The sequence below is a fragment of the Miniopterus schreibersii genome (assembly GCF_964146895.1).
Source record: "Miniopterus schreibersii genome assembly, chromosome: 4".
Classification (NCBI taxonomy): Eukaryota; Metazoa; Chordata; class Mammalia; order Chiroptera; family Miniopteridae; genus Miniopterus; species Miniopterus schreibersii.
Window position 1 is genome coordinate 71,035,263 of NC_138105.1, and position 24,605 is coordinate 71,059,867.

Genomic DNA, 24,605 nt, shown 5'->3' on the forward strand with positions numbered 1-24,605 from the left:
ACAGTAGAACCCTGTCTGGGCTCCCCCTCTGTCTGCCCCACCTCAGGCCCCACCCTTGCTGTCCCTAATCAGAGCAGAGTCCTGGCTTCTGACACAACTCTGCCTGATTCCCAGCCCTGGCAGAGGCTGCAGTTCCTGGGCTTCTGACTCCTGGTCCTGTTTACTGTGCGTTTAGAGAGCCTAGAAGTGCAGCCTTTCAGCCTGGGAGCCAGGTGTCCAGGAGAGGCGGGGCTGCCACCAGCCCTTTAGAGGCAGAGGCGGAGGAGTGGGCTCACCTCTGACCCTCTGCATGCTCTTTGTCCCATGACAGGTGCAGCAGCTCCAGCAGGTACCTGTTCCACATGTGTACTCCAGCCAAGTGCAGTATGTGGAGGGTGGCGACGCCAGCTATACAACCAGTGCCATGTGAGTGTGTGTGTGGGGGGGGGGAAGCTGGGGGAAGAGACAGGATTAGGATCATAGGTCTGCTCGGGACTCCCCAGGACTGGAGGGCCCAGTCCCAGCCCCCAGGGGACGAGACAGCCTTCAAGGCTTCTGATGACAGACAGGTGGCAGGTGCTCCAGCAGCCACCAGGCAAAGGTAAAGCAGGGAGGACCCTTATAGGTTGGGAAAGGGATCCAGCATAGTTTAGGGCTTTGGGGTCAGATGGGCCTGGTTTTTAGCCCACCCCCCAAAAAAATTTTTTTTAATTAAAAGTTTTACAAGATAAAAATGTCTAAATAACAGGAAATGTTAAACAGTGAAAAAGAAATTGCCTTCACTCTTTAACCCCCACCCTGCCCCATGGGGGCACTCTGACCTGTTTTTTATTTCCTTCTAGAGAGACTCTGAGAATAGAAACTACCCTTTCTATGTTCAAAAATAGAGGGAGCATGTTCTATCCCTTATTTCTTTCCCCAATATGTATCTCGAACCTCATCCTCTTATTTGCTCAGATGGGTCCCGGTCACTCTCTTTAACACTGTGCAGTACTCCACTGTGTGGACGTAGCATGAATAATAAAGCCAGGCCCCACTCAGCTGACACATAGGTGACTTCCACTCCCTGGTACTGCACATGGCACAGCATTAATACCATGCCCCAGACCTGCCCTAGCCCCAGCCTGGGATCCTCCACATGCCACTTTCCCTCTTCCATCCCCCATAGTAATAATTCCAGGACTGTAGTAACTGTTGTTTCAGTTTTTAGAAGCTTCATTTGGTTTTCTTTGCATTTTTCTGATTTTTCTTATATTTCTGCCACCTTTCCCTGTGGGCGTGACGCTGGTGGTAGGTTGGCTCATGGACCATGCTTAGCTTGGTTCCTGGATCATGACGCTGTGGCTACCTCCAGGGGCATGGCCCCAGCACCTGAGTCATGGTTCATGGTGTCCAGCTACCTCACAGTTCTCTTGATATATTTCTAATGCTGCCAGTCTCCTAGCTGTGCATTTAAGCATTGCTGGGAGGGACCACAGAGGGGCATTACAGAGAGGAGACAGGCCCCAAGGACCACTAGGATGTCAGAATCAGAGCTGAGCCATGGACCCAGGCCTGGGGTCCCAGGGTGTCTCCATCTGCTTCCCTTGGTAGCATCTGTCCCTTGCTTTTCTTTGAATTCTCCCCTCTGTGATTATAGTATGTGAGATGCCATGTGGTCCATCGTTACCATCAGATTTTTCTGCTATATGAAGTTCTTAGGGCAATGTATCTTCTCTTTTTTCTTCAAAATGGATTGTTACTATGTTCCCAGCCCTTGGCTGGCCTTGATCCCCACCCTGGCAAAAGCCACAGCCCCTGTGCCTCTGTCCCTGGCCCTGTCCAGGCCAATATCAAGGATGCATACATTCATTCATTCAGTCAGTCAACAAGTAGCTGCCAGAGCAACATTCTTTTGGAGCAATTGTTGCATGTGGGGAACTGGGCTGGTCCTGGCTGTGGTCCTTGCCACTGGAAGGGGTAGGCACTTGCTAGTGCCAGTTAGGGTCACACACCCTTGGTGTCAGTCATGTTATAGATGTGAACCTGTGCACAGTGATCGAGATCTGGATTAAGGTGACGGGCAGGGCCACACACCTCCAGTGATCATACCTCTCACTACTCTTGGACCCACCAACTCCCTCTCCTGGCTGCCCCCAGAGGCCCACAAGGCTCCCTCTTCTGCTTCCTCTTCATGAGATGGCTCCAACAGTTCCTTCTGAGCCAGGCTATCCCATACTAGCCTTCCTACCTTTTTGGATTTGTAAAATTTAATGTTATTTTTAATCACTAGTATGTTAAGAGGGCTCAAAAATCAAAACTATGTCCAGTGATGTCCAGTGAGGCAGCAAGAGAGGTGCCCCTGCCCATCCCCTCTCCACCCCCATAGATGGCATATAGATGGCAGGTGTAGATATGAAATTCTGCTTAGTCTCCCCTCTATTACTAAGACATCATCTGCACCCTTTCCTCCTCTTTTCACCTATTGGAATGTTTTGGAACTTGTTCTTTGGTGGGACCATGAGACCTTCCTCCTCCTCCCTCTTCCACTCACCCCTATGTAGAATTTCTCCACCTTTTACTTAGCCCCTAAAGATGAACCGACAGTCATTTTTACTTTCTTGCTATGATTTGCAGCCTTGAGCCAGCATCATCTGAGGCAGGTCCTGGGATAGCTGGAGAACTCTCCAGGGCAGAATAGATCGCTGGATCCAAAGAAAATGCATCTGCACTCAGGGTGGCCACTGGATTTAGTAGAGCCTCCCCCTTCCAGTCTTCTTCTCCTCCGGGGCACTTCTGAAGTGCTCTCAATTTACCTTTGCAATAGGCTGCTTTTCCAGCTCCCCAATTAGAACATTAACTCCCCCACGCGGGGCCTTTTTTGTCTCACCCAATTGCAAGTGCCTAGTACAGTACCATACCAGCATACAATAAGTGCTCAATAATTTTTTTTTTATTGAGTGAAGTATGTGACCTGTTGCAAGTTACCTAAACTTCCTTTTTAAAAATAATCTTTGGGAGGCAGGTGTTTTTGTTTTGTTTTGTTTTATTTTTATCCTCACCTGAGGATATGTTTTTTTTATTGATTTTTTTTTTTTTTTTTTTAGGGAGAGAGGAAAGGAGAAACATCAATGTGAGAGAGAAACATCAATTGGTTGCCTCCTGTATGCACCCCAATTGCAAGCCACCCTGCCAGGGCACCTAGTCCTTTTGTCTTAGCTTCCTCACATGTGAGGTAGGGACTCCCATGTCAGGGTGCTGCTTTGAGGATTCAGTGAAAATTTGCCCATCAAGCACTTGGGGTGGTGCCTGGTCTGACACTCAGGCTTGCCTTGTCCAACACTCAGGTTGTGGCTTTCTGCTCCCAGCCACCCCTGTAGGCGCCTCCTCCTTCATGTCCCTTAATTGCCTGGCTCTTGCCCCTGACTCCCCTCCTTTTGCTTCTTTCTCAGCCGTTCTAGCACCTATCCCTACCCCGAGACGCCACTGTACACGCAGACAGCAGGCACCAGCTACTATGAGGCTGCAGGCACGGCCACCCAGGTCAGCACGCCTGCCACCTCCCAGGCAGTGGCCAGCAGCGGCTCCGTGCCCATGTACGTGTCTGGCAGCCAGGTTGTCGCCAGCCCCACCAGCAGCGGGGGCGGGGCCAGCAACAGCAGCAACGGTGGCAGTGGTGGCAATGGAGCCAGTGGTGGGGGCAGTGGTGGTGGCAGCAGTGGCAGCAGCAGCGGAGCAGGCACCTACGTGATCCAAGGTGGCTACATGCTGGGCAGTGCCAGCCAGTCCTACTCCCACACCACCCGTGCCTCACCAGCTACTGTAAGTACGAATCCTGGCCCCTGCAGAGGCAGGTGGTGGAGACCCCTGCAGACACCTGGGTAGCCTGGCACTAGAGTGCTCAGATGAAAATGGCCTGGGATCAAATTCTCACTGTGTGGTCTCAAACAAGTGATTCTGAGCCTCAGCTAATATGGATGAAGCTTTTAGGGTAGTACCCTAAGAAGGGTCACCTACTCTGATTATAATCGATAATAGCAGATAGATAGCGAAGAGAAGGAGAAGCAGGCACCATCATAAGGGGAGCTGCCCTGAGCAATGTTCTTTGTTCATCTGGAAGACATCAAAATAACCTCGTTCTGCTCAGAGACTGCTGCATTTAGTCACTTGGGCAGCCCTGGGTCCCAACCCCAAACGGGCCCCTCATCAGCTCTGTGACCATGGGTCAGGGCCTGGTAGTCATGGGGTGGTCTCTGTCCTCAGAGCATGGGGTCTGGAGCGATGGCTTCCCCACTTTTTTAACTACTGTCCTCTCACATGGTCACCCATTGGGGACCACATAACCAAGATGGACACTTTCTCAGAAGGCAGGACCTCCCCTATGTACCCATGCAGCCTGGCTTCTAGTCTAGTTTTCTTTTTTCTTTTTAAAATTTTATTTATTGATTTTAGAGATAGAGGAAGGAAGAGACAGAGAAACATTGATTTGTTGTTCCACTTATTTATGCACTCATTGGTTGCTTCTTGTATGTACCCTGACCTGGGATGGAACATGCAATGTTGGTGTATTGGGACAATGCTCTAACCAACTGAGCTACCCAGCAAGGGCTAGTCTAGTTTTTCTTAATGTTGGTGTGACCCACTAACTGATTTCATGATCCCCCTAATGGGTCCACACTCACAGTTTGCAAACATGCTGTGCTAGAACAGTGCTGTTCAATAGAACATTCTCTGGTGATATGTTTTCTCTGTGATGCTCAGTACAGAGGCCTGTGGCCACATGTGGCTATCAAGCACTTGAAATTTGGCAGGGGTCACCAAGGAACTGAGTTGAGTTGCTTTTTTAAAACTATTTTGATATGATTTTAGAGTCACAGGAAGCTGCAAAAATAGTAGAGAGAGAGATCCCATGGGCCCATTCTCAGGTTACCCCACTAGTTACATTTGACGTAATTGTAGTATGGTATCCAACCAGCCAGGTAGCATTGGTATAGTGTGGGTGTCTGCTTCTGTGTGTGCAGATTTGGGAAACCACCACTGTAGTCAAGATGCAGAACTGTTTCAGCACCACAAAGGTCTCCCTCCTACTAACCCTTCCTAGTCATCCTGCCCTCCTCCCTCCCAACATCCATAACCCCCTGCAACCACAAATCTGTTCTCCAAATCTGTAACTTGAGAATGTTCTGTGAATGGAATCATATTCCCTGTGACCTTTTGACATTGGCCTTTTTCACTCCTCATAAGTTAATTTAAATTTGTATTTCAATAGCTGTATGTGCCCGGCTGGGCTTGGCTCAGCTGTTGAGCATCGACCTAGGATCCAGGAGATCGTGGTTCGATTCCTGGTCAGGGCACATGCCTGGGTTGGGAGATTGATCCTCGGTGTGCAGGAGGCAGCCGATCAATGACTCTCTCATCATTGATGTTTCAACTCTCTCCCTCTCCCTTCCTCTCTCTGATATCAATGAAGATATATTTTTAAAAATTATTTTAAAAAAAGAATAAATCTCATTTTAAATAAATAAATAAATAAAAAGCTGTATGTGGCTGACAGGACTATATTGGACAATGTGGTTCTAGAGAGTTCCCATGGGTCATTGTAATACGATGTGCCCTACATTGTGGTTGGCAGGATCACAATTGGAAATAGGTACAGAGAGCATTAGCAATGAGTACTACTACAGCCCTGCCTTATCTGGGGGGGGTATGTTCCAAGACTCCCAGTAGATGCCTGAACCCTATATAAACTGATTTTTTCCTATATATACATACATATGATAAAGTTTAATTTATAAGTTAGGCACAGTCAGGGATTCACAACAATAACATCATAAAATAGAACAATTGTAACAATATATTGTAATAAAATTATGTGGATGTGGTCCCTCTCAAAATATCTTATTGTACTGTACTCAACCTTCTTGTGATGATGAGAGCTGATACAATGCCTACATGATGAAGTGGAGTGAAGTGAATGATGTATGAATTGTGACTTAGTGTGTGAGGCTACTACTGACCTTGTGATGTATTACTTCTGTGATCCTGGATCATTGAGCCATGACAATGTCAATGATTGGATATCAGGAGCAGACAGTGTTGATGGCTGGGGAAATTTAATATTTTCACATTGTGACTGAAACTGCAAGAAGCAAAACCATGGATAAGGGGCAATACTGTAGTTGACAAACTGAAGCGATTCTTAGCACTCTTCCATCCCTATTCTGGCCCTAGGTCCAGTGGCTCCTGGACAACTATGAGACGGCCGAGGGCGTGAGCCTACCACGGAGCACCCTCTACTGCCACTACCTGCTGCACTGCCAGGAGCAGAAGCTGGAACCCGTCAATGCTGCCTCCTTTGGCAAGCTCATCCGCTCTGTCTTCATGGGCTTGCGCACCCGCCGTCTAGGCACCAGGTGGGGCCACCTGCCCCTGACAGCCACAAGGACCTTCCCACCCCAAGTTTTCCAGCGCCTCAGCTACCCCTATCATGCCCTCACTCACTCCCCTGCAGCCCCCCTGGCCTCTCTACAGCTTCCCCCCCAGGGCCTTTGCTCCAGCTATGACTGATGCCTTGTGTGCTTTCCCCTACATTTTACTCAAACATCCTTTGGCCCCCTTAACTAAAACTGCAGCCTTTCCCTACCTCTCTGACACTCCGACCCTTCCCCCTTCCTTGCTTGCTTTTTCTCCTTATCACTTCCCATCATCCAACATGCCTTTTATGTTACTTCCCTTGTTTCTTATCTGTCTTCTGATGCTGAAATACACACACCTTGTGAGTACAGGGGCTGCACACAGTCAGTGCTTAATCAAGGGCCTTAAGTCAGTAAATTCACACAGGAAGGAACAGGGAGCCATTCCACAAACCCACCCTTCCCTGCTTTTCTTTTGCAACTCCTACGCCTACACATGCATCTCTCAGTTTGTTTCCAACTTAGGCATCACCTCATAACCTTGGGCAAAGTGCCACATCTCTCTGTGCCTCCATTTCCTTACCTGTCCATTAAGCAGTCTTCATAGGATTGGGATGAGGAGCATGTGGATTTGTATGTGCTCAGATCTCAGAACAGCACCTAACATGTTCTTATGACTAGTGGTCAACAAGTGTTTGCTGCCTCGTGCAAGGATTGGGAGTTGAGGATGCCCCAGACACTGGCCCCGTCTTCACAGAGCTTAGTTGGCACTTGGGGGCCTCTTGGCACCCGCAGCCCCTATGCTACCCCAGCACACATCCCCGGCTCTGTGGAATGTGTCTCCTTGCTGTGGGCTGTGTTTGGTCCCCAAGTAGCAAGGAAACAGGTGTGATGTGAAGCTCCCAGTGGATGACTAGTGGCCTCTGCAACCCAGCCCTCACTTTCCACCTCACTCCCAGGGGCAACTCCAAGTACCACTACTATGGCCTGCGCATCAAGGCCAGCTCGCCCCTGCTGCGGCTGATGGAGGACCAACAGCACATGGCCATGCGAGGCCAGCCCTTCTCACAGAAGCAGAGGTAAAAGGGCAGGCTGGACCCTACACTGATGGGTAGGAGATGGTATTTTGGCTGACCCCCACCCAATTGCCCCACCCACCCCTTCTCCCCCAGGCTCAAACCCATCCAGAAGATGGAGGGCATGACCAATGGTGTGGCCGTGGGGCCACAACAGGCCACCGGGCTGTCAGACATCAGTGCGCAGGTCCAGCAGTACCAGCAATTCCTGGGTGAGAGCCCCCTGGCCCATGGGCTGGGGCCTGGGTCAGGGTTTGTGGTCCCCAGGAGGTTTGCTTGTCTTCTCTGGGCCTTGTCATCCCCCACTACACATGGGGGACTCCTGCTTAGTAGGAAAGTGGTGACAATCAGATCCCAGGATGAGGCTCCAAGGGGACAGGCAGGTAGGGGACAAAGGGCCTCATGGTGTCCCTTCCTGCCCCCAGATGCCTCGAGGAGCCTCCCTGACTTCTCAGAGCTCGACATTCAGGGCAAAGTGCTGCCCGAGGGCATCGGGCCTGGGGACATCAAGGCCTTCCAGGTCCTGTACCGGGAACACTGTGAGGTAGGGCAGCCTGACTGGTAGGCGGGGTGAGGGAGGGCCATGCTGTCCCCCAACACCCCTGAATGTCCAGCCTCCCCAATAGGCCATCGTTGACGTCATGGTGAACCTGCAGTTCACCCTGGTGGAGACACTGTGGAAAACCTTCTGGAGGTACAACCTCAGCCAGCCCAGTGAGGCACCACCGCTGGCCGTGTGAGTCTAGGAGAGAGCAGGGAGGAGGGGAGAAAGGGGGAGGACTGTGTGAATCAGTACCCAGGGCTGGGGGGGCTGGACCTCAGGCATCCTGCAGTTGGTAGGGTAAACATGGCCTTCTGACCCCCCCTCCATAGTGTGCATGTGTATAGGTCTGACACTGAGTGCATGGGATGGGGTGCCCCACTGAATCATTTCCTCCCTGCAGTGGGTGGGTGGGTACCTGTGTCCCAGTATGCAGAGTATAAGACCCCATCAGACCCTGGAGGCACTGGAGCTGATGTCAGCCTGATCTCAAGGGTCAGCCAGAGGCAGAAAGCACCTGCCTGACCCCAGGGGTGGGGTGCCCACAGGCATGACGAGGCAGAAAAGCGGCTGCCCAAGGCCAGCTTGGTGCTGCTATCCAAGTTTGAGCCCGTGCTGCAGTGGACCAAGCACTGTGACAACGTGCTATACCAGGGCCTGGTGGAGATCCTTATCCCCGATGTGCTGCGGCCCATCCCCAGTGAGTGCACTGCTGCTGCCCCCTCAACCCCACTCCCCGCCCACAACCCCTCAGTCCTCATCAGCCCCCACTGCCACCCACAGGTGCCTTGACCCAAGCAATCCGGAACTTTGCCAAGAGCCTGGAAAGCTGGCTCACCCATGCCATGGTGAACATCCCTGAGGAGATGCTGCGGGTGAAGGTGAGGGTGTGGAGGGCCAGCCTGGGTTCAGCCCAGCTCCCCTCTCCCAGCTGCAGGGCCGAGGTCTGGGGGCTGGTGGCTGGGTACCTCAGTACCCTGCCCAGTAGAGGCAGTAAGATTTGTCCCCATGCCTGTCCCCTTGGAGCGAGCTTTGGGCGTTTTCTTACAAACCAGCTTCCTCAGTTACCCATTTCTGAAACAATCCCTTTGTAGTTTTTTTGTACACAACACAGCATCTTAAAAATCAACTGCAGCCCTGGCCTGTGTGGCTCAGTTGGTTAGAACATCATCCCATACACCGAAAGGTGGTGGGTCAGATCCCTGGTTGGGGCACATATGGGAGGCAACCAGTCACTATTTCTCTCTCACATCTCTTTCCCTCTCTCTCTCCTCCCTCCCCCCCTCTCTGAAATCGATGAGCTTGTCCTCCAGTGAGCATTAAAACAAAAAACTGCAAACTTGAAGTAGTTTTCTTCAGACAACCTCAAGAGAAAGTGCTTTAAGTGTTCAGAAATAGATAAAATCTAAAATTAAAAAAAAGACACTGACAAGAAAACAGAACAATAGCCCTCTTCGTCAGTGCTGCATATTCACTAACTAAGAAGTGAGGAATTAGATTGTAAGTGCTTGCTCTTGGGAAAAAAAGGGTTTTTTAGTCTGTAAACTTCTAACAAGACAACTAAACAGAACTGATGTCTAAAGAATCACCCCTGGGTACACTGGACACAGAGCAGGGCTGGGAGACTGTGGGGAGAGTAGAAGCTGGATCCAGGGGAAAACCCTTCAGAACTGACAAGACTAGTGTATTCACTCATTTATTAAACACACATTTATTGAGTGCTTACTGTGTGCCCACCATGGTTCTTAGTGCTAGCAGCACAGCAATGACCAAGATGAACAAAATTCCCTCTTTGTGGAGCTGACATTCACTAGAGTAATTGAAACAAAATAGAACAAAACTTTATTGGAGCAATGCCCTTTCTGGACAGTGCCCTCTGAGATTTTGTTGTGTCCAATAATAATAATAATGGTTGTCAGACACAAACCATTGATTATTATTATTATTTTTTTTTACCCACACTTTGGGTGGTGGACACCCAAAATTTGAAATCTCCAACCCCTTGATCTCCCAACAAAAGCAACAAGGTATACTCCCACCCTTCTTAGGAGAAAGAAAAGGGCTCAGAGAGGTGGTGTGTGGGTTCTGTGGAAGCCGCAAGTTACCCCCAATCGCCCCCAGGTGGCAGCTGCTGGCGCCTTTGCGCAAACCCTGCGGCGCTACACGTCACTTAACCACTTGGCGCAGGCGGCGCGCGCTGTGCTGCAGAACACAGCGCAGATCAATCAGATGCTGAGCGACCTTAACCGTGTGGACTTCGCCAACGTGCAGGTGAGCGCAGGGCGGGGCAGGTGAGCGTAGAGCTAGAGGGGGTGGGCCACCGGGCCTGGGGTGGCGGCTGAGTCAGGGGGGCCTCCTCCCACTGTGCCCCAGGAGCAGGCCTCGTGGGTGTGCCGCTGCGAGGACCGCGTAGTGCAGCGGCTGGAGCAGGACTTCAAGGTGACACTGCAGCAGCAGAACTCACTGGAGCAGTGGGCGGCCTGGCTGGACGGCGTCGTGAGTCAAGTGCTCAAGCCCTACCAGGGCAGCGCCGGCTTTCCCAAGGCCGCCAAGCTGTTCCTCCTCAAGTGGTCTTTCTACAGGTGCCGCCGGCTAGGGGGATCTGGGGTGGGCGGGGCCGAAGGAGGCCCTGCCTCCTTGGAGGGAGTGGGACCAGAGAAGGCCCCGCCATCCTGGAGGGTTAGGTGGCCTTTTATAAAGGTAGATGTCTTGGTGGAGGTGGGGGCCGCGAGAGCCCTCTGCTCTCACTGGCACATCGCACGGAAGCCTGTGCGGTCCGACTTGGGTAGCTGGGCTTGCTGGAGCCTGCCTCGGGAATGGCGGGATGAGGGGCGGAACCCAGCCTTATGCCTTCTCTCCGCTGCTGCCCCAGCTCCATGGTGATTAGGGACCTGACCCTGCGCAGCGCAGCCAGCTTCGGCTCCTTCCACCTCATACGGCTGCTCTACGATGAGTACATGTACTACCTGATCGAGCACCGAGTGGCCCAGGCCAAGGGCGAGACCCCCATTGCTGTCATGGGCGAGGTGCGAGGCGGAGCGCTGAGGGTGTGGGCGGGGCACCCCTTGGCGGGACTCTCACCCTTTCTCCTCTCCCCTTCTTCCAGTTCGCCAACCTGGCCACCTCGCTGAACCCTCTAGACCCGGACAAAGGTAGACGGGGCTTGTCCCTGCCCCTGGCCCAAATCCGGGATGGGGCGGGGCGCAGGCTGGGGTGAGAGGTACCTGCTGCAGGGGGCTGGGGACTCCACGCCCTGCGCTCATGGTACTGACCTGTGTGCCCCAGATGAGGAGGAGGAAGAGGAGGAGGAGAGCGAGGACGAGCTGCCACAGGATATATCGCTGGCGGCCGGTGGCGAGTCTCCCGCGCTGGGCCCGGAGGCCCTGGAGCCTCCAACCAAGCTTGCCCGGACAGACGCGCGAGGCCTCTTCGTGCAGGCGCTGCCTTCCAGCTAACCCCCTGGCCTCCCTTGTCCCGCTCCCCGCCCCCTCCGCTCTCCACTCTAGGGTCCCTCACAGCTTCTGTGGCTTCGCTGTCCCCACTCCAGCCTCTGCCAGGGCGGGGAGGGGGCCTCCCAGACAGGGAAGGCAAGGGGGTCCCTGCCCCGGACGGGTCCGGCACAATCACAGGGCCGGGTGAAGCCACAGCTGCAAACTGACACAAAAGACGTGCCTTAAGGAACCCGATGCTGTGCCCAGGTGCCCTTTGGGGCAGCAGCCTGGCCCCTTGACCCGGAAGGCAGCAGCCTCTCCCTCCCCGCCCTCAGGGGGCAGGCAGGCAGGCCCCCCTACCCTGTTAACTTATTCAGCTCGCTGGCTTTGCACAGCCTGTCCTGGGCCCAGCCCTGAGCCCCGGGTGGGCACAGGTGGGCATCACCTAGGGACCGCCCCTACTGTCAGCAGCAGCCCTGGGACCCCTCCCCCAGCAACCCCACTGCTCCCTCCTCCTTGGTATAAGTGCAATTAAAGCCGTGGGTGTCGCATCTTCTCTAGAGCTGGGTCCTCCCTTGCCCCATAGCCCTGGAAGGGGGCACTGCCCGGCCTGGCTCTAGCGAGGGCCACAGGGGGCACCACCTCCAGCTTCCAAAGAGCAGTGGGCTGGGCCTGGTGCCGGAGCCCGGAGGGGCCTGCTGCAGGCAGCAGGGCCTGTAAGTGGCCTGCTCCGTCAAGGCCTGGGCTCCACTCGCTCAGATCCAAGACCCCCACATCCCACAGCTGGTTTGTAATGGAACCTCCGTGCTTCTCCCTGCTGTGCGCCGCCCCCCACATGACTATTGTGCGATTTGTGAGTGCCACCCAAGCGGGGTCGGTAACTTGGGTTTTTTTCCAACCATCATGGCCTTATCTGTTCCAGTTTTCTCAGTGTTTTCAACCTGTGAGATAGATGTTTATGGCAAAAATCACAAAAAAAGAAAAAAAAACAACTGACTTATTGTATAAAAATCACTATTTTGTGTGCTCCGCAGTGCTGCAAGCTTTTGGGGTGGCCGCCCACTCCCCTCCACGCCCTCCGGCCTCCCCTCCCAGCAGTGAAAGTGTGGTAGTCTAGTGTGCCAAGCGTTTTCTACCTTTTTGTAGTCTTTCTTAAACAATAAACTCTGCTGTGATATTTGGCTACTGCTGACTTGAGGGCCTTAGGGGGGTGGGGTGGGGTGGGGTGGGGTGGGGTGGGGTGGGGTGGGGTGGAGGGGGTAGGACCTTGCCCTGATCACAGTAAAGGGAACTCAGTGAGGTTCAGAAATAAAACATTTATTACATGAAGAGGAATAATGGGGTGAGGGGATGACCACAATGTTTGCCACTTTAGGTGGAGGAGGCTGGGGGCAGGAATCGGGGTCTATTCAGCCTCCCAGGGGGAACGTCCACACCTGTAGCCTGGGAAGGAGGAAAATACACAAGGAGCAAAGGCCCATGCCCAGTGCAGGATGAAGGCAGGCACTGAGGCTTTTTGGACGGGACACCCTCCCTCTGCCCCTTCCCAACTTAAATAGGCATAAATAAGAAGCATCCAGACTCTCAGGCCACTAGGGGCTGCCCTGCCCAGCCCCCTTCCCACAGCCTAACACTAGTGGTGGTCGTTGGGCGGCCAGCCAGCCAAGAAGAGGCTGCTAGGAAGGCGGCCAGCTCCCAGGCCGCGGAGGTAGTTGGAGTCAGTGTCCGGGCCGGCCAGACCCTCACAGCACAATCCATGTGTATCGCTCGCTGTCTGCCAGAACCTTCAGTGAGCACCCTGCGGAGAAGGGTTGGGACAGACCATGGAGTCTCTGCAGGCCCAGCTGTGGGAGGAACCTGCCTCTTTTCTAGACCTGACTTGGGCCCAGAAAGTTCTGGAAGGCAGAGACCCTGCTGTGTTAACTCTGCCTCCCACCTGCAGCCACCCAATGTCTGTTGAATGAATGAGCAACTGGCTGGGGGGTCTCCAGGTGCCACACCTGCCAGGCTCTCTCCGAGCTGGCCCCCAGGCATGCCTGGCTAGGCTGCCCTCCCCTCACCCCAATTCCACTCCGTCCAGCAACACAGGACTCTGTCTACTCGGCATGGCCTGGCACTGGGATAATGACCTCTGTGCTATTATCACTAGGTCACAGGGCCCACCTTTGTGCAGTGCCTCGTTAGTCATCCTGTTGACATAGCGGCCGCTGCTCTCGGGCACCAGCCACTTCATGACCATGTCCACACAGCTCTTGCGGTATGAGCTCCAGACACTGCCGCTGAGGGCAAGAGGGTGAGAGCTCTCATCACTCTGGCCGCCCGGGCCCAAGCCCGGGCCCAAGCCCAGCCTTACCTGGTCTGCCCTTTGACCTCAGTGAGATCGCCCACACTGACTGTCATGAAGATGCCCGTGTTGAGGTCCCATGCCACCTTGAGGCTGGTGTGATACGTCTTTGGTCTACAGGGGGAAAGAGGAGAAAGGGGTGGGACCACCACATCCATGAGCTGCCCCAGGAGCTTTTGTCTTTGGAGCAGTAACAGAGTACCTGATCCAGGTTTGGGGGACAGGGGGATTCTCACATCCCCACTCTCCTACACTGAAGGGTCTCAGTGTGGCCCCCTGCTGGGTGAGAGCAAGGTCCCTGCCCACTCACCGGAGCTGGCCTTCCTCTGTTGGGGATGGGAATGCCAGGAGCAGCAGGCCAATGTTGATCAGGACCTGGTTGGTTTCAGGGCAGACCTGGGGGATGAGAGGTGGATGGTGACAGCTATTGAGGGTGATTCCCAGAGCAGACAACCCCTGGACCCACTTTGTTCCACTCTTGGGCCCACCTCCAGGATGACGATGTCATAGTCACTGAAGGAACAGAACTGGTGACCCCAGGTGGCATCATGGCGAATGACTTCATTGATGACATACTCGAAGTCCAGCGTGAGCTGCTCCACTGTCAGGTACTGACCCTGTGGCAGCAAGCAGAGGGGCAGGGGGAGACCTGTACCAACAACCACCCCAGCAGGCTCCCTGGGGCTTCCCCTTGTCCTGTCTGCTGCCACCACCTACCTGGACAGAAGCCCGCTCCCGCATGGGCCTCAGACTGCGGCCACGGAGATCAGTCACCACAAAGGGCAGAGAGATCTTGTCATCCTCGAACTCTGAGGGGGCAGGAAGTGGGGGTAGGGGTGGTGGGAGGCCTGAGGCCCACTCCAGGCCAGCCTCCCATGCCCGGGGCCCTGCCTGCTGGGTGGACTCCTTGCTCACCATCCTCTGGCTCTGTCCCTTCGCCGGACCCCAGCACGTAATACAGCTTGGTGTAGTTGACATAGCCAGGCTCAGGGGCCAGCTCCTCCGCTGCAGGGGGGCTGTCCCGGGGTGCCACCTCCCCACCTGGGGCCAGAGGCTCAGGGGATGGGTGGCAGCAGCTGCCCAAGGGCCCCGTGCCAGAGGGTGGCCGAGCTTCCTCTGAGGTCCCACCCTTGGCCTCTTTGGCCCTGCGGAAGATGTCAGCCACAAACTCCTTGGCTTTGGCGATGGCAGGTGATGGCTCAGGGACCCCAGAGGGACGGGCTGGGGCCACCTCAGGGCAGAGGCTGGGGAGGGCTGGGGGCACCTCTGGGCTCTGGGGCCCAGGGGGGCTGGGAGGGGCCGGGGGGTAGGTGGTATGGTCATACAGGATTTGGCAGAAGCTGCTATCGCCTGGAATATAAAAAGAGATGTAGTTGTTGGGGGTGTGGGGGAGAGCAGTGTCAATAACAGAGCTCAAGTACAGGACTCTCTCCCGCCCTGGGGGGCTCTGAGAAATCCTATGCTAAATGATCTGTATGAAACATGCAAAAGAGAAAGTGCCTTTATATGCGTGCACATGGACACATTCATTCTAACCTTATTCTTAAGCATCTACATACGCCACACACTGAGGACACGAGTAAACCAGATAGACAAAAAAAATCCCTGCCTTTGGGGAGGCTGAATAGTCTATGTTGACAGCAGATAAATGCCACATAAAAAACAAAGCAAAACAGCCCTGGCCCATGTGACTCAGTTGGTTAGGAAAGGCTGCTGGTTCCATTCCCAGTCAGGGCATATACACAGGTTTCGGGTTTGGTCCTAGGTTGGGGCGCGTGCAAGAGGCAGCCGATAGCTCTTACATCAGTATTTCTCTTTCTCCCTCTCCTTTCCTCTCTAAAACTCAATAAAAAAATTAAAAACAAAGCAAAGCAAACAAACACAAAAAGGCACATCCTGGCAGGGTGGCCCAGTCAGTTGGAGAATTGTCCCATACACCAAAAGGTGGCAGGTTCAATTCCCGGACAGGGCACATACCTAGGTTTCAGGTTCGATTCCCTGTTGGGACACGTACAGGAGGCAACTGACCGATGTTTCTCACATCAATGTCTCTCTCTCTCTTCCTTCCTCTCTAAAATCAATAAAAACATTTTTAAAAAGCAACATATCCCCTGATGAGGATTAAGAAAAAAAAGCCACATAAGTTTAAGAGTTTACTATACCCCATCCTCCGCAGTGTGAGTCAGGCTGGTACAGGCAAAGCCTGGCCAAATCTGCAGCCTCTATGTCTCTGCTTGACTAGGGCCACACTCCCTCTGGGGATGTGGGCTCAGTCACTGAGAGCCCCGCCACACTCACTGAACTAAGCAGCACCATGGCCCAGCCCTACACCCAGCCTGCACCACCTCCTTTGGGCCCCCCCCCAAGCAATGGGGATTGGGGGTGAAGGCATTCTTCTCGGTTCAGAGAAACTTGTCCAAGACCATACCATGAGATAATTCTAGCCCACCAATTCACTTCTGTCCACCAGAGCGGTGATATTTCTGAAAGTGAGGGGAATGAAAATGGAAAATGGCCAAGTCAAAATTCTTCTGGCCCTAGCCAGTTTAGCTCAGTGAATACAGTGTTGGCCCTCGGACTGAAGGGTCCTGGGTTCAATTCCGGCCAAGGGCATGTACCTCGGTTGTAGGTTCAAGTCAGGTCAGGGGGTGTGCAGGAGGCAATCGATCAATGTATCTCCCTCACATCGATGTTTCTCTCTCTCTCCCTTCTACTCTCTGAAAAACAACGGAAAAAATACCCTCAGGTGAGGATTAAAAAAAAGCAAAAACACTTTGCTTCTGTAAATACTCTCCTCCTGTGAGATGAGTGTTCGACATCAGTGACAGTGCCCCTCCCCTGGGCTGGTGCACATGGCTGAGTACTGTCTGATGTGGTCCTTCCTAACAGGACCCACAGCTGTGAGGGCAGGGAGAATGGACCCCATCCTGGACGGGCTCAACAGGATTGCAGCTCAATGAGGGGCAGGGCCTCGCCCAATTGGACACAGGTGACCAGGGCAGAGGCAGGAGGCCCCTGGTGGCCACACACAGGATGCCCTGGTCCTAGCTAGTTTGTGGGCTCTGCTTTTATCTTATTTTTTCAAATACTAAGAGAGTTTATTTAGAAAATTACAGAGGTAGAAGTGAGTCAGCTGGGCTGCATAGGCTCAGGAAACAAGGGCTCTTGGAGCTTAGGAGAGAGAAAGGCAAAAGTAAAGTGCCCGGGGAGGGGGGCATGAGGGAGAGCTTGTCTGTGGGCTCTGTTTTAGACATTTAGTCCTCTCTTCACGCCCACAGCCCTCCTACCCCAGGAGCAACTGTTTTAACATTGTTAGTGGGCATCTTTTTATTTCACTGTATTCTTGCGAAACTGAAACATTTTTAATTTACACCTGTTATTTGGTTATAGATCTTGTATTTATTTTCCATTTGCAAATGACTTTGAGATATGCTTCCTGGACAAGATTCTGGAGCTCTCACTGAGTCTGCTGATCTTAGGAACGTACCTGCCACATCCCTAGGAATGGACACCGGGTGGCCCCCAGCTCTCACCACTACAGCCTTGGACATGCACAGTCACAGGGCAGCTGGGCCTCAATCACTCTCTGTTGCCATGCAGCCCTAGCAGTGCTGAGGAGAGCCACCAGGGCTCCACATAGTAGCCACCAGCCAGTGGCATTATCCAGCTTCCTAACAGTTGACACTCTGTCAAGGGACATCACCTTCTGATTTTCACTGGTATTTCTCTGATTACCAAAGACATAAGAGGGCCATCTATCCACCCACCACTCCTTAAAAGTTTGAATTAACATTTCTCCTTTTGAAGAGAAGGCAGTACTACGCAATCCAGCATGGTAGCTGCTAGCCAAATGTGACTTTAAACATAACTAAAATTAAATAGTCTAACACTCAGTTCCTTGGTCACATGAACCACTTTCATGTTTCTACTGGTGGCAGCTATAGTGGACACAGACATGGAACATCCCAACCCCGCTGTTCTAGAGGACACTGTTGGGGTAAGGCTAGGTTTGGATCCTACTTGAGGCTGTGTGACCTTGGATGAGGCATCTCTCCAGATCTCAGTCTCTTCCTGTCACATGGGGTAGCGATAGGACTGACCCAGCAGGGCTTACAGAAAATGCTAAGACTGTCGTCAGACCTGGGAGCCTACCTGCCGAGTGGACTGAGACAGCACAAGCCACCAGGGAGTAGCTGGTGTTGAGCAGTACCACCTGGTCCTTCTTGAGCTGGAAGGCGGGCTGGAAGGTGGGGAAGGGGTACACCACCTGGTACTTGGTGTGCAGCATGAAGCCGTGTCGCAGGCACTGCGCGCTTGGGTCACCTGCAGCAACACATGCCCATGGGCTCAGTCACCACCCTGGAGTAGGGAAGCAGGTGGCCCGAGCTCTGAAGCCCCCCAGCCCCTCACCTGGATGGGCCCGGCTGGCTTCCCGGCAGGCGGCACAGCGGCCTGGTGGTGGCACAGCCACTGTGCTGATGTAGATATCTCGGTGGTTCTCGTCACTCATCATCATCATGTTCATGAGCATCCCATTGGCTGAGCGGGTACTGAGGGCCAGCATAGCCTCAGCTGCCTGGCCAATGTGCCCTCCCCTAGCCAACCTCAGCCTCCCCATCCCTGAGTCTCACTTGAAGCCAAAGACGATGACCTTGGAGGCATCACTGGGCCACTCACACACAGTCAGGTACAGGTCGCTGTAGATCTCCTCATCCTGGAAAAGCCGCACCTGCCGGATCTGAGTGGCATGTTTGTGTCAGTTCGGGGTCAGAGCAGGCCGGGGCCCACAGGAGCCCACCCAAGGCTGCACAATGCTAGGCTGGAATTGAGGCTGGCAGAAGCACACCTCTGGTGATGTGACAGGCCAGGGAGTCCCAAGCAGCCTCCAGCCACACCCCTCTGCCTTCCTGAGGACAGGCTGGGGAGGCAGCCATCACAAATGGGGGAAACAGAAGGCTGGACCCAGGATGACGTAGCCCACGGGAGCCCTGCCCTAGCAGAAGGGACTCGGCCAGACACATTGGTTTCCAAGCCCCATCCACCCCAAAACCCATTCACCTCACTGAGTTCATGTGTAAACTGGGGTAATAGCACCCACCACCTGGGGTGGTGGCCCACTTGGTCATAACAAAGCTAATGGGTCCCACCTGGCCTGAGCCTGTGAGGTTCTATGAGCTGTATACACTGAGTTCTATGGATTGTATATACTGACTTGAACCACATAAAATTGCTGCTATTTACCCATTTTCAACTCTTAAAAACAGCAATTTCATGTGGTTTGACCTAACACAGAGCCTTGACCATGACCCAATGAGCATACTATCTCCATTTTTTGAACACTGAAACTGAGGCTCAAAGGGGTGGCATGACCTGGTGGGTTCATGCTGTTGGGCGCTGGGCCTGGCCCTACCAGCTTGAGCTTGCTGTGCACGTTGAACTCCCACCAGTACAGGTGGTAGATGTAGAAGGAGAAGTCATCGTCCCCACTGCTGCTGGTGTAGGAGAGAACGTACCGGCCACACTTGGAAAAGCCCAGGAAGATATGTCTGGCGGGGCACAGGGCAGATGGGCCATGTCAGGGTCAGCCAGCCCCCCTACCCAGCACCCCCCACACACACACCCCTGGCCTTAGACTCACCCTGCATAGAGGAAGTCCTCATCCACGATGCTCTTAAGGGAGACGCAGACCCTGGGTGGCAGCTTCCGGAAGAGTCGAGGGGAGAGCTGCCCACTGATCTGGAGAAGGGGTGGCCAGGGCTCTTGAGGCACCATTAGTCAGAAGCCACCTGCAACCTCCCAGTCCCCTCACCCAAGGTAGTGCAGCACTGAACGCAGGCCTACTCCCTGTCAGCCATAACAATCAAGGGTGGCCCAAGCTCTGGAAGGTGGGATCAACTGAGAAAGATGCATGAGCTGGACTTTTCTTGAGTCTCCGTCTCCACCAGGGACCCAGGCCACCCTCCCAGCCTCACATTTCTTCATCCTCAGAGTCCCCAGACTCTGAGGACCAGCTCTGGCATCACTCCCTTTCCCCCAGGAAGGTTCCTCAGTCACCCCTGTCCACAATGGGTCAGTCACCTGGCTGCCTTCCTGAAGGCTACCTAACGGCACACTGAGCTGTGGGTGTCAGCTGCTAAGGAGGCTGGCATGGGGGCTTGACCAACTGCACTCACCTGTCCTCAACCCACTAGCCTATACATGGGGTGCTCAGGACAGCCATGGCCTCAGCTGGGGACCAGCTGCGGCAGACAAAAGGCTGGGGCTGACCAGTGACCTACCAATTCCTTCCTGATTCCACCTTCTCAATTAACTTAGCCTCCTTTGAACCCACTCCCTCATCTCAACAGCTTCACCAAGGAAGGGTTTGGGGAGACAGGCAGACACAAGCTGGGTGCTAGGTGATCTGGATCCTCCTACCCAGCCTGATGGTGGATAAACAGTCCTGCCCTCAAGAAAGTCCAGTCTAATGGGAAAGAGAGCCCTGTCTTCAGAGCTTCCTGACAGATGGGGTAAACAGACCAGTCCTCAAAGAGAACCTAGTCTGATGGAACAGCCCTGTCAGTGAGGCCCAGGCTGACAAGGACTACTCGATACCCAAATACCCATCCAGGGAGCTCCCAAGCTAAGGGTGGAGCCACAGCCCAGCCCAGGGAGCTCCCAGGCTAAGGGCGGAGACTGTCCGTGCCCTTGGGAGCTCCAGTCAAAACGAGGAGACACAGCCCCGTCCTCAGCTCCCAGCCTAACAGAGAAAGCATACGCCCTATCCACAGTGACACAGTCGTAACCCGATTGCTGCTGACCTGACCAAAGATTCACAACTCTCTGCCCTCCCAGAGCTCCCAAACTGATGGGGGAGAGATACTCGCACACTGGAAATTTCTCCATCTGATGGCGGAGAAAAAACCCTGCTCAGGTGGCTCCCAGTCTGAGAGGGAAGACCAGGCCCTCTCCAGGGAGCTACCTCCCATTCAGTAGGGGTGCAGCAGCAGGTACAGGAACTCCCAGCTCCCGTGTGGTTACTGCAGCACAGAGAGAGGAACACCAAACGGAGGAACTGCAAAGCCGGTAGCAGAGGCTCTGCCAAGGGGGCGGGAAGGCTCCATAATGGAGAGGCCACAGGAGTAGGATTTTGAAAAAGGAGTCTGACCCTGGATCGCCCCCTCCCTCCTTATTCCTCCAGCGGCCCCTCCATCCTAGCCCCGTCGCTGGTGCCCCGCCTCCAACCAAGCCCCCTCCACAGCCCCCAGCATCCAAGCCTTCTCCCAGGGGCGCCGCCCAACTCCCTCCCTCAGAGCCCCCTACCCCGGGACTCCGCCCACAACCCCTCACCCCGCAAACGCCCTCCCTCCCTCAGCTTCCCCCGTCCCTCTTCCGCACCCTCCGGCGCGCTCCTCCCAGACTGTGGACCTCACCTTGACCCGCTCCAACTGCTTGAGTACGTGCTCCCGCCGCCGTCCCCCTGCACGCTTCCCGCCGGTGCCCCCGGTGCCGCCACCGCCACTCCCGGCCCCGCTGTTCCGCTCCGATTTCGAGCTGGGCGCCATTTTCATCCCCTCCCTCCACTTCCGGAGCAACCGGCCTCTTCGCCCCACCCCCGCCGTCTCCTCATTGGCCTTTTCACTAGATTGTGGCCCGCCGGTTGGGTAAAAGCCCGAACTACGGGCCTCTTCCCTCTGTGCCTGTCCATCACAGCCACCTCGGCCCTTGACTGGTAGGTACAGTACGGCTCCCGCGGTTATCGACATATTCCCGCCTTCCCGCCAGTACGCACCAGTCAGAGGTCCCGTTTGTGCCTCACGCCGAGATGACTTTGACTCGATAGGCGGAGGCCCGTGTCCGTCTCGAGGGCGTCACGCCCCTCCGTAGCTGGTGGGTTTCTATGGAGACCGCAGGCGGTTTAGGCCCGTGGGCGGGGCGATAAGAGCCTGTGGTCCAGAAGGGCCTGAAGCCCCAGCCCAGAGATGTCAGCGCAGAAGTCTGGCGAGCACCCAGGGGTTACTGGGCCCGGCCGGCCGAGGAAACGGATTTAAGCAAGCAAACAAACAAAAACACAATGAGATACCGTTAAAACATCTTTTAGATGGGGGCCTGATCTGGTGGGATGAAGATGATAATCGTGATGATAGCATCAATCACTTATATGGCACTTTACATGTGCCAGACACTGTTCTGAGGTTAGAACAATTTTTTTTTTTTACTATATCTTTATTGATTTCAGAGAGAGGAAGGGAGAGGGAGAGAGAAAGAGAGAGAGAGAGAGAGAGAGAAACATCAATGAGACAGAATCATTGATCAGCTGCCTCCTCCCTGCTGGGGATGGAGCCCACTACCCAGGCTTGTGCCCTGACTGAACCTTGATCTCCTGGATCATAGGTCGACGCTCAACCGCTGAGCCACACCTGCTGGGCGCACCTATGTTCTAAACGCAGCGGATACAGCAGTGAACAAGATGGATGATAAACAAGGAAATAAATTTCTATATTATTCCAGGTAGGATTATTAACTGAGGGGAAGGAGGAAGGCTACTTAGGGCAGTCAGAGAGGGGCCCTGTGAAGGGGAGGACGAGGAATATTCCAACAAAGACAATGGTTTCAGGGGAGTGAGAGCAGTATACTTAAGAGACTGCAACAAGGCCATTTGGGCCAGAGCAGGAATGAGCAAGGGAAACAGACAAGGACCAGGAAACAAGTAAAGAGTGTATGGGGCTCGAAGGTAAGCAAGGCACTTGGATTTTACTCAAGTGTAAAGGAAAGCCTCTGGACGTTTTCAGTAGAAGATGATGGAATCATATGAGATTTAAAAGATCATTGTGATCCAAAGAGTTAAATAAATACCCATGAGTCCGTACGGCATAAATGATTGAATAAATAAATGAAGAGAAAGGGACCACTCTTTCTTGAACAGGCCACTGTGTTCTGTTCCAGCTGTTTGCCTGAGGTTGGGGGTGAAGTGGAGGGAGGAAGGGCTGACAAAGAGGCACAAGGACACTTTGGGGGTGATGGAAATGTTCACTATTGTAATTATGATAGTTTTGTGGATGCATACATGTGGAGTTTTGGAATGATGAGTTTTGGCTCATTTAAATATCAAATTTTTACTATTTAGTAAATACTAAATATTTTCATTTTATTGTATATCATGTATACCTCAATCAAGTTTTTTTAATTCAACAGATACACAAGGCTATATGGTGGCAAGGCCCGCTGTGCACTCAGCCCCCAGCCACCCAGTTCTTCCCCCAGAGACAGCCAATATCTTTTTTAATTTATAAAAATGATCAAAATTGTTAGCCTTACTCTGTAACTTTTTCCCCTCATAAGATTAGCTCTACTTACATCAATCCATGTTATGGTTTGAATGGTGACTGACAAAGAGAGATGGTGGTGTCCTAACCCCTAAAACATGTAAATATGACCTTATTTGGGAAAATAAAAAGATATAATTAAATAAAAGATCTCAAGATGAGATTATTCTGGATTAACCACTTGGGCCCCAAATCCGATTATCAATTGTCTTTATAAGAGACAGAAGAGGAGAAACACACACACATACACACACACACACACACACACACACACACGAAAGGCCATGTGAAAACTGAGGCAGAGTTTGGAATAACACAGCCACAAGCCCAGGACTTCTGGCCTTCACAAATCCCCAAAAAAATAACTTAAACTTCTGAAATGAATACGTGTCTGCTGATTTAAGCCACCTAGTTTGTGGTCATTTATTATAACAGCCCCAGGAAACTAACACAGTATGTGTAAATCAAGGCCCTTGTACAGCCTAGATCTGTTTATTATTTTAATAGGACACATTTTTTAAAAAATCTATTCCCCTCTTATGGGACTTTTTTCATTTGCTTACTCAACACATGTTCATTGATCAGGAAGTGAAGCTGCGAGCCATTTGGGATGCAGGGCAAGAGAGAATTTTCACTAATAAATGAGACTGGAGAGAACATCCTTGTATATATGTGTTGGAGGCTGTGTAAAAGTTTTTCCAGAAGACTAAATTGCTAGTCCTTGAGTGTTACAGAGAGTAATACTCCAAATATTCTATTTGCTTCTCCCAAACCCCATCTCCTCACTTCTCTATCCCTTGTGGTCAGGCAGGACTATGTGTCTATGACCTGGCCAATAAAATGGCAGCAGAGGGTTGTGTGGTACTTCCTGCTGGAAACACTAAAAAGCTGGCTTGGGAGTCTCCTCTGTGTCTTCCACTGCACCAGCAACTGTGGAGGCTGCTTCAGCCTCTGTCGAACTGGGTGACTATGTGGCTCAGAAACCCTGCTGATCTGTTGGGATTGTATCATGTGGATGACCAACTCAAGTGTTAGTCACTGACTTTTGGGGTCATTTGTTATGCAGGATGATCGTGCCTGCCTAATAAACATGTGAAACAGAACCAATAAAATATATACAGATGGTCCCTGACTTATGATAGTTCAACATATGATTTTTCAACTTCATTATGGTATGAAAGCGATATGCATTCAGTACCCTGCCTTGGGAACCAGAGGTCACCCTACCCTTTTGTCACTACAAAGTTTGCCTCCCACAGTCCCTGCTTCTTGTCTCTGCTCCAGAGTGCACCACCCCCGTGTGGCTTTACATGGTGTGTAGTATCCTCCTCCTCTGAGCTGTGAGTATAATAAACTGATAACGATCTCATCTATCCAGTGATATCTATCACGTGTTTGGCCATCTTATACTGTGTAGGGCATGTGATACCCTCCTTCACCAACAGGGTAAATAGGTGGCAATCAAAACACTGGTTAGTCCAAGGATGACACAGCCTTCCATGGTATGTAAGACTCAGGTTGCTTTTATCTTCTTGCT

The 24,605-nt window shown here is 52.9% G+C and overlaps 2 protein-coding genes across 3 annotated transcripts in view; one reads left to right on the forward strand and one right to left on the reverse strand.

Annotated features, from left to right (window-relative positions):
- Positions 1–12,596, forward strand: part of RFX1 (regulatory factor X1) — a 31,586-nt gene extending 18,990 nt beyond the window's left edge. For both annotated transcript variants that reach the window (XM_081135557.1, XM_081135558.1), the window contains 14 exons: positions 311–405; positions 3,411–3,780; positions 6,190–6,371; positions 7,331–7,450; positions 7,544–7,659; positions 7,873–7,991; positions 8,074–8,183; positions 8,537–8,688; positions 8,772–8,869; positions 10,110–10,259; positions 10,362–10,570; positions 10,861–11,014; positions 11,095–11,140; positions 11,274–12,596. In XM_081135557.1, the coding sequence (XP_080991683.1) occupies positions 311–405; positions 3,411–3,780; positions 6,190–6,371; positions 7,331–7,450; positions 7,544–7,659; positions 7,873–7,991; positions 8,074–8,183; positions 8,537–8,688; positions 8,772–8,869; positions 10,110–10,259; positions 10,362–10,570; positions 10,861–11,014; positions 11,095–11,140; positions 11,274–11,443 (2,091 nt within the window). In that variant the 3' untranslated portion in view covers positions 11,444–12,596. The remainder of the gene's footprint in view (positions 1–310; positions 406–3,410; positions 3,781–6,189; positions 6,372–7,330; positions 7,451–7,543; positions 7,660–7,872; positions 7,992–8,073; positions 8,184–8,536; positions 8,689–8,771; positions 8,870–10,109; positions 10,260–10,361; positions 10,571–10,860; positions 11,015–11,094; positions 11,141–11,273) is intronic.
- Positions 12,597–12,720: 124 nt separating this feature from the next.
- Positions 12,721–21,439, reverse strand: DCAF15 (DDB1 and CUL4 associated factor 15). Its single transcript, XM_081134360.1, has 13 exons — positions 21,176–21,439; positions 19,402–19,499; positions 19,174–19,309; positions 18,395–18,501; positions 18,174–18,313; positions 17,916–18,086; positions 14,679–15,113; positions 14,481–14,572; positions 14,252–14,380; positions 14,074–14,159; positions 13,773–13,877; positions 13,583–13,698; positions 12,721–13,217 (listed from the first exon to the last, which is right to left on the reverse strand). Exons 1-13 carry the CDS (start codon positions 21,311–21,313, stop codon positions 13,162–13,164), a joined length of 1,809 nt encoding a protein of 602 aa, XP_080990486.1. The 5' UTR covers positions 21,314–21,439; the 3' UTR covers positions 12,721–13,161.
- Positions 21,440–24,605: the final 3,166 nt, after the last annotated feature.

Bases quoted from the DNA above. Each gene is read 5' to 3' on its own strand.
- DCAF15 (XM_081134360.1), bottom strand. From the start codon at position 21,313: ATGAAAATGGCGCCCAGCTCGAAATCGGAGCGGAACAGCGGGGCCGGG. The intron at 19,310-19,401 runs GTGAGTCTAAGG...GTGCCCCGCCAG, and splicing joins GAGGACTTCCTCTATGCAGG to ACATATCTTCCTGGGCTTTT. The intron at 18,502-19,173 runs GTAGGGCCAGGC...CATGCCACTCAG, and splicing joins TGCACAGCAAGCTCAAGCTG to ATCCGGCAGGTGCGGCTTTT.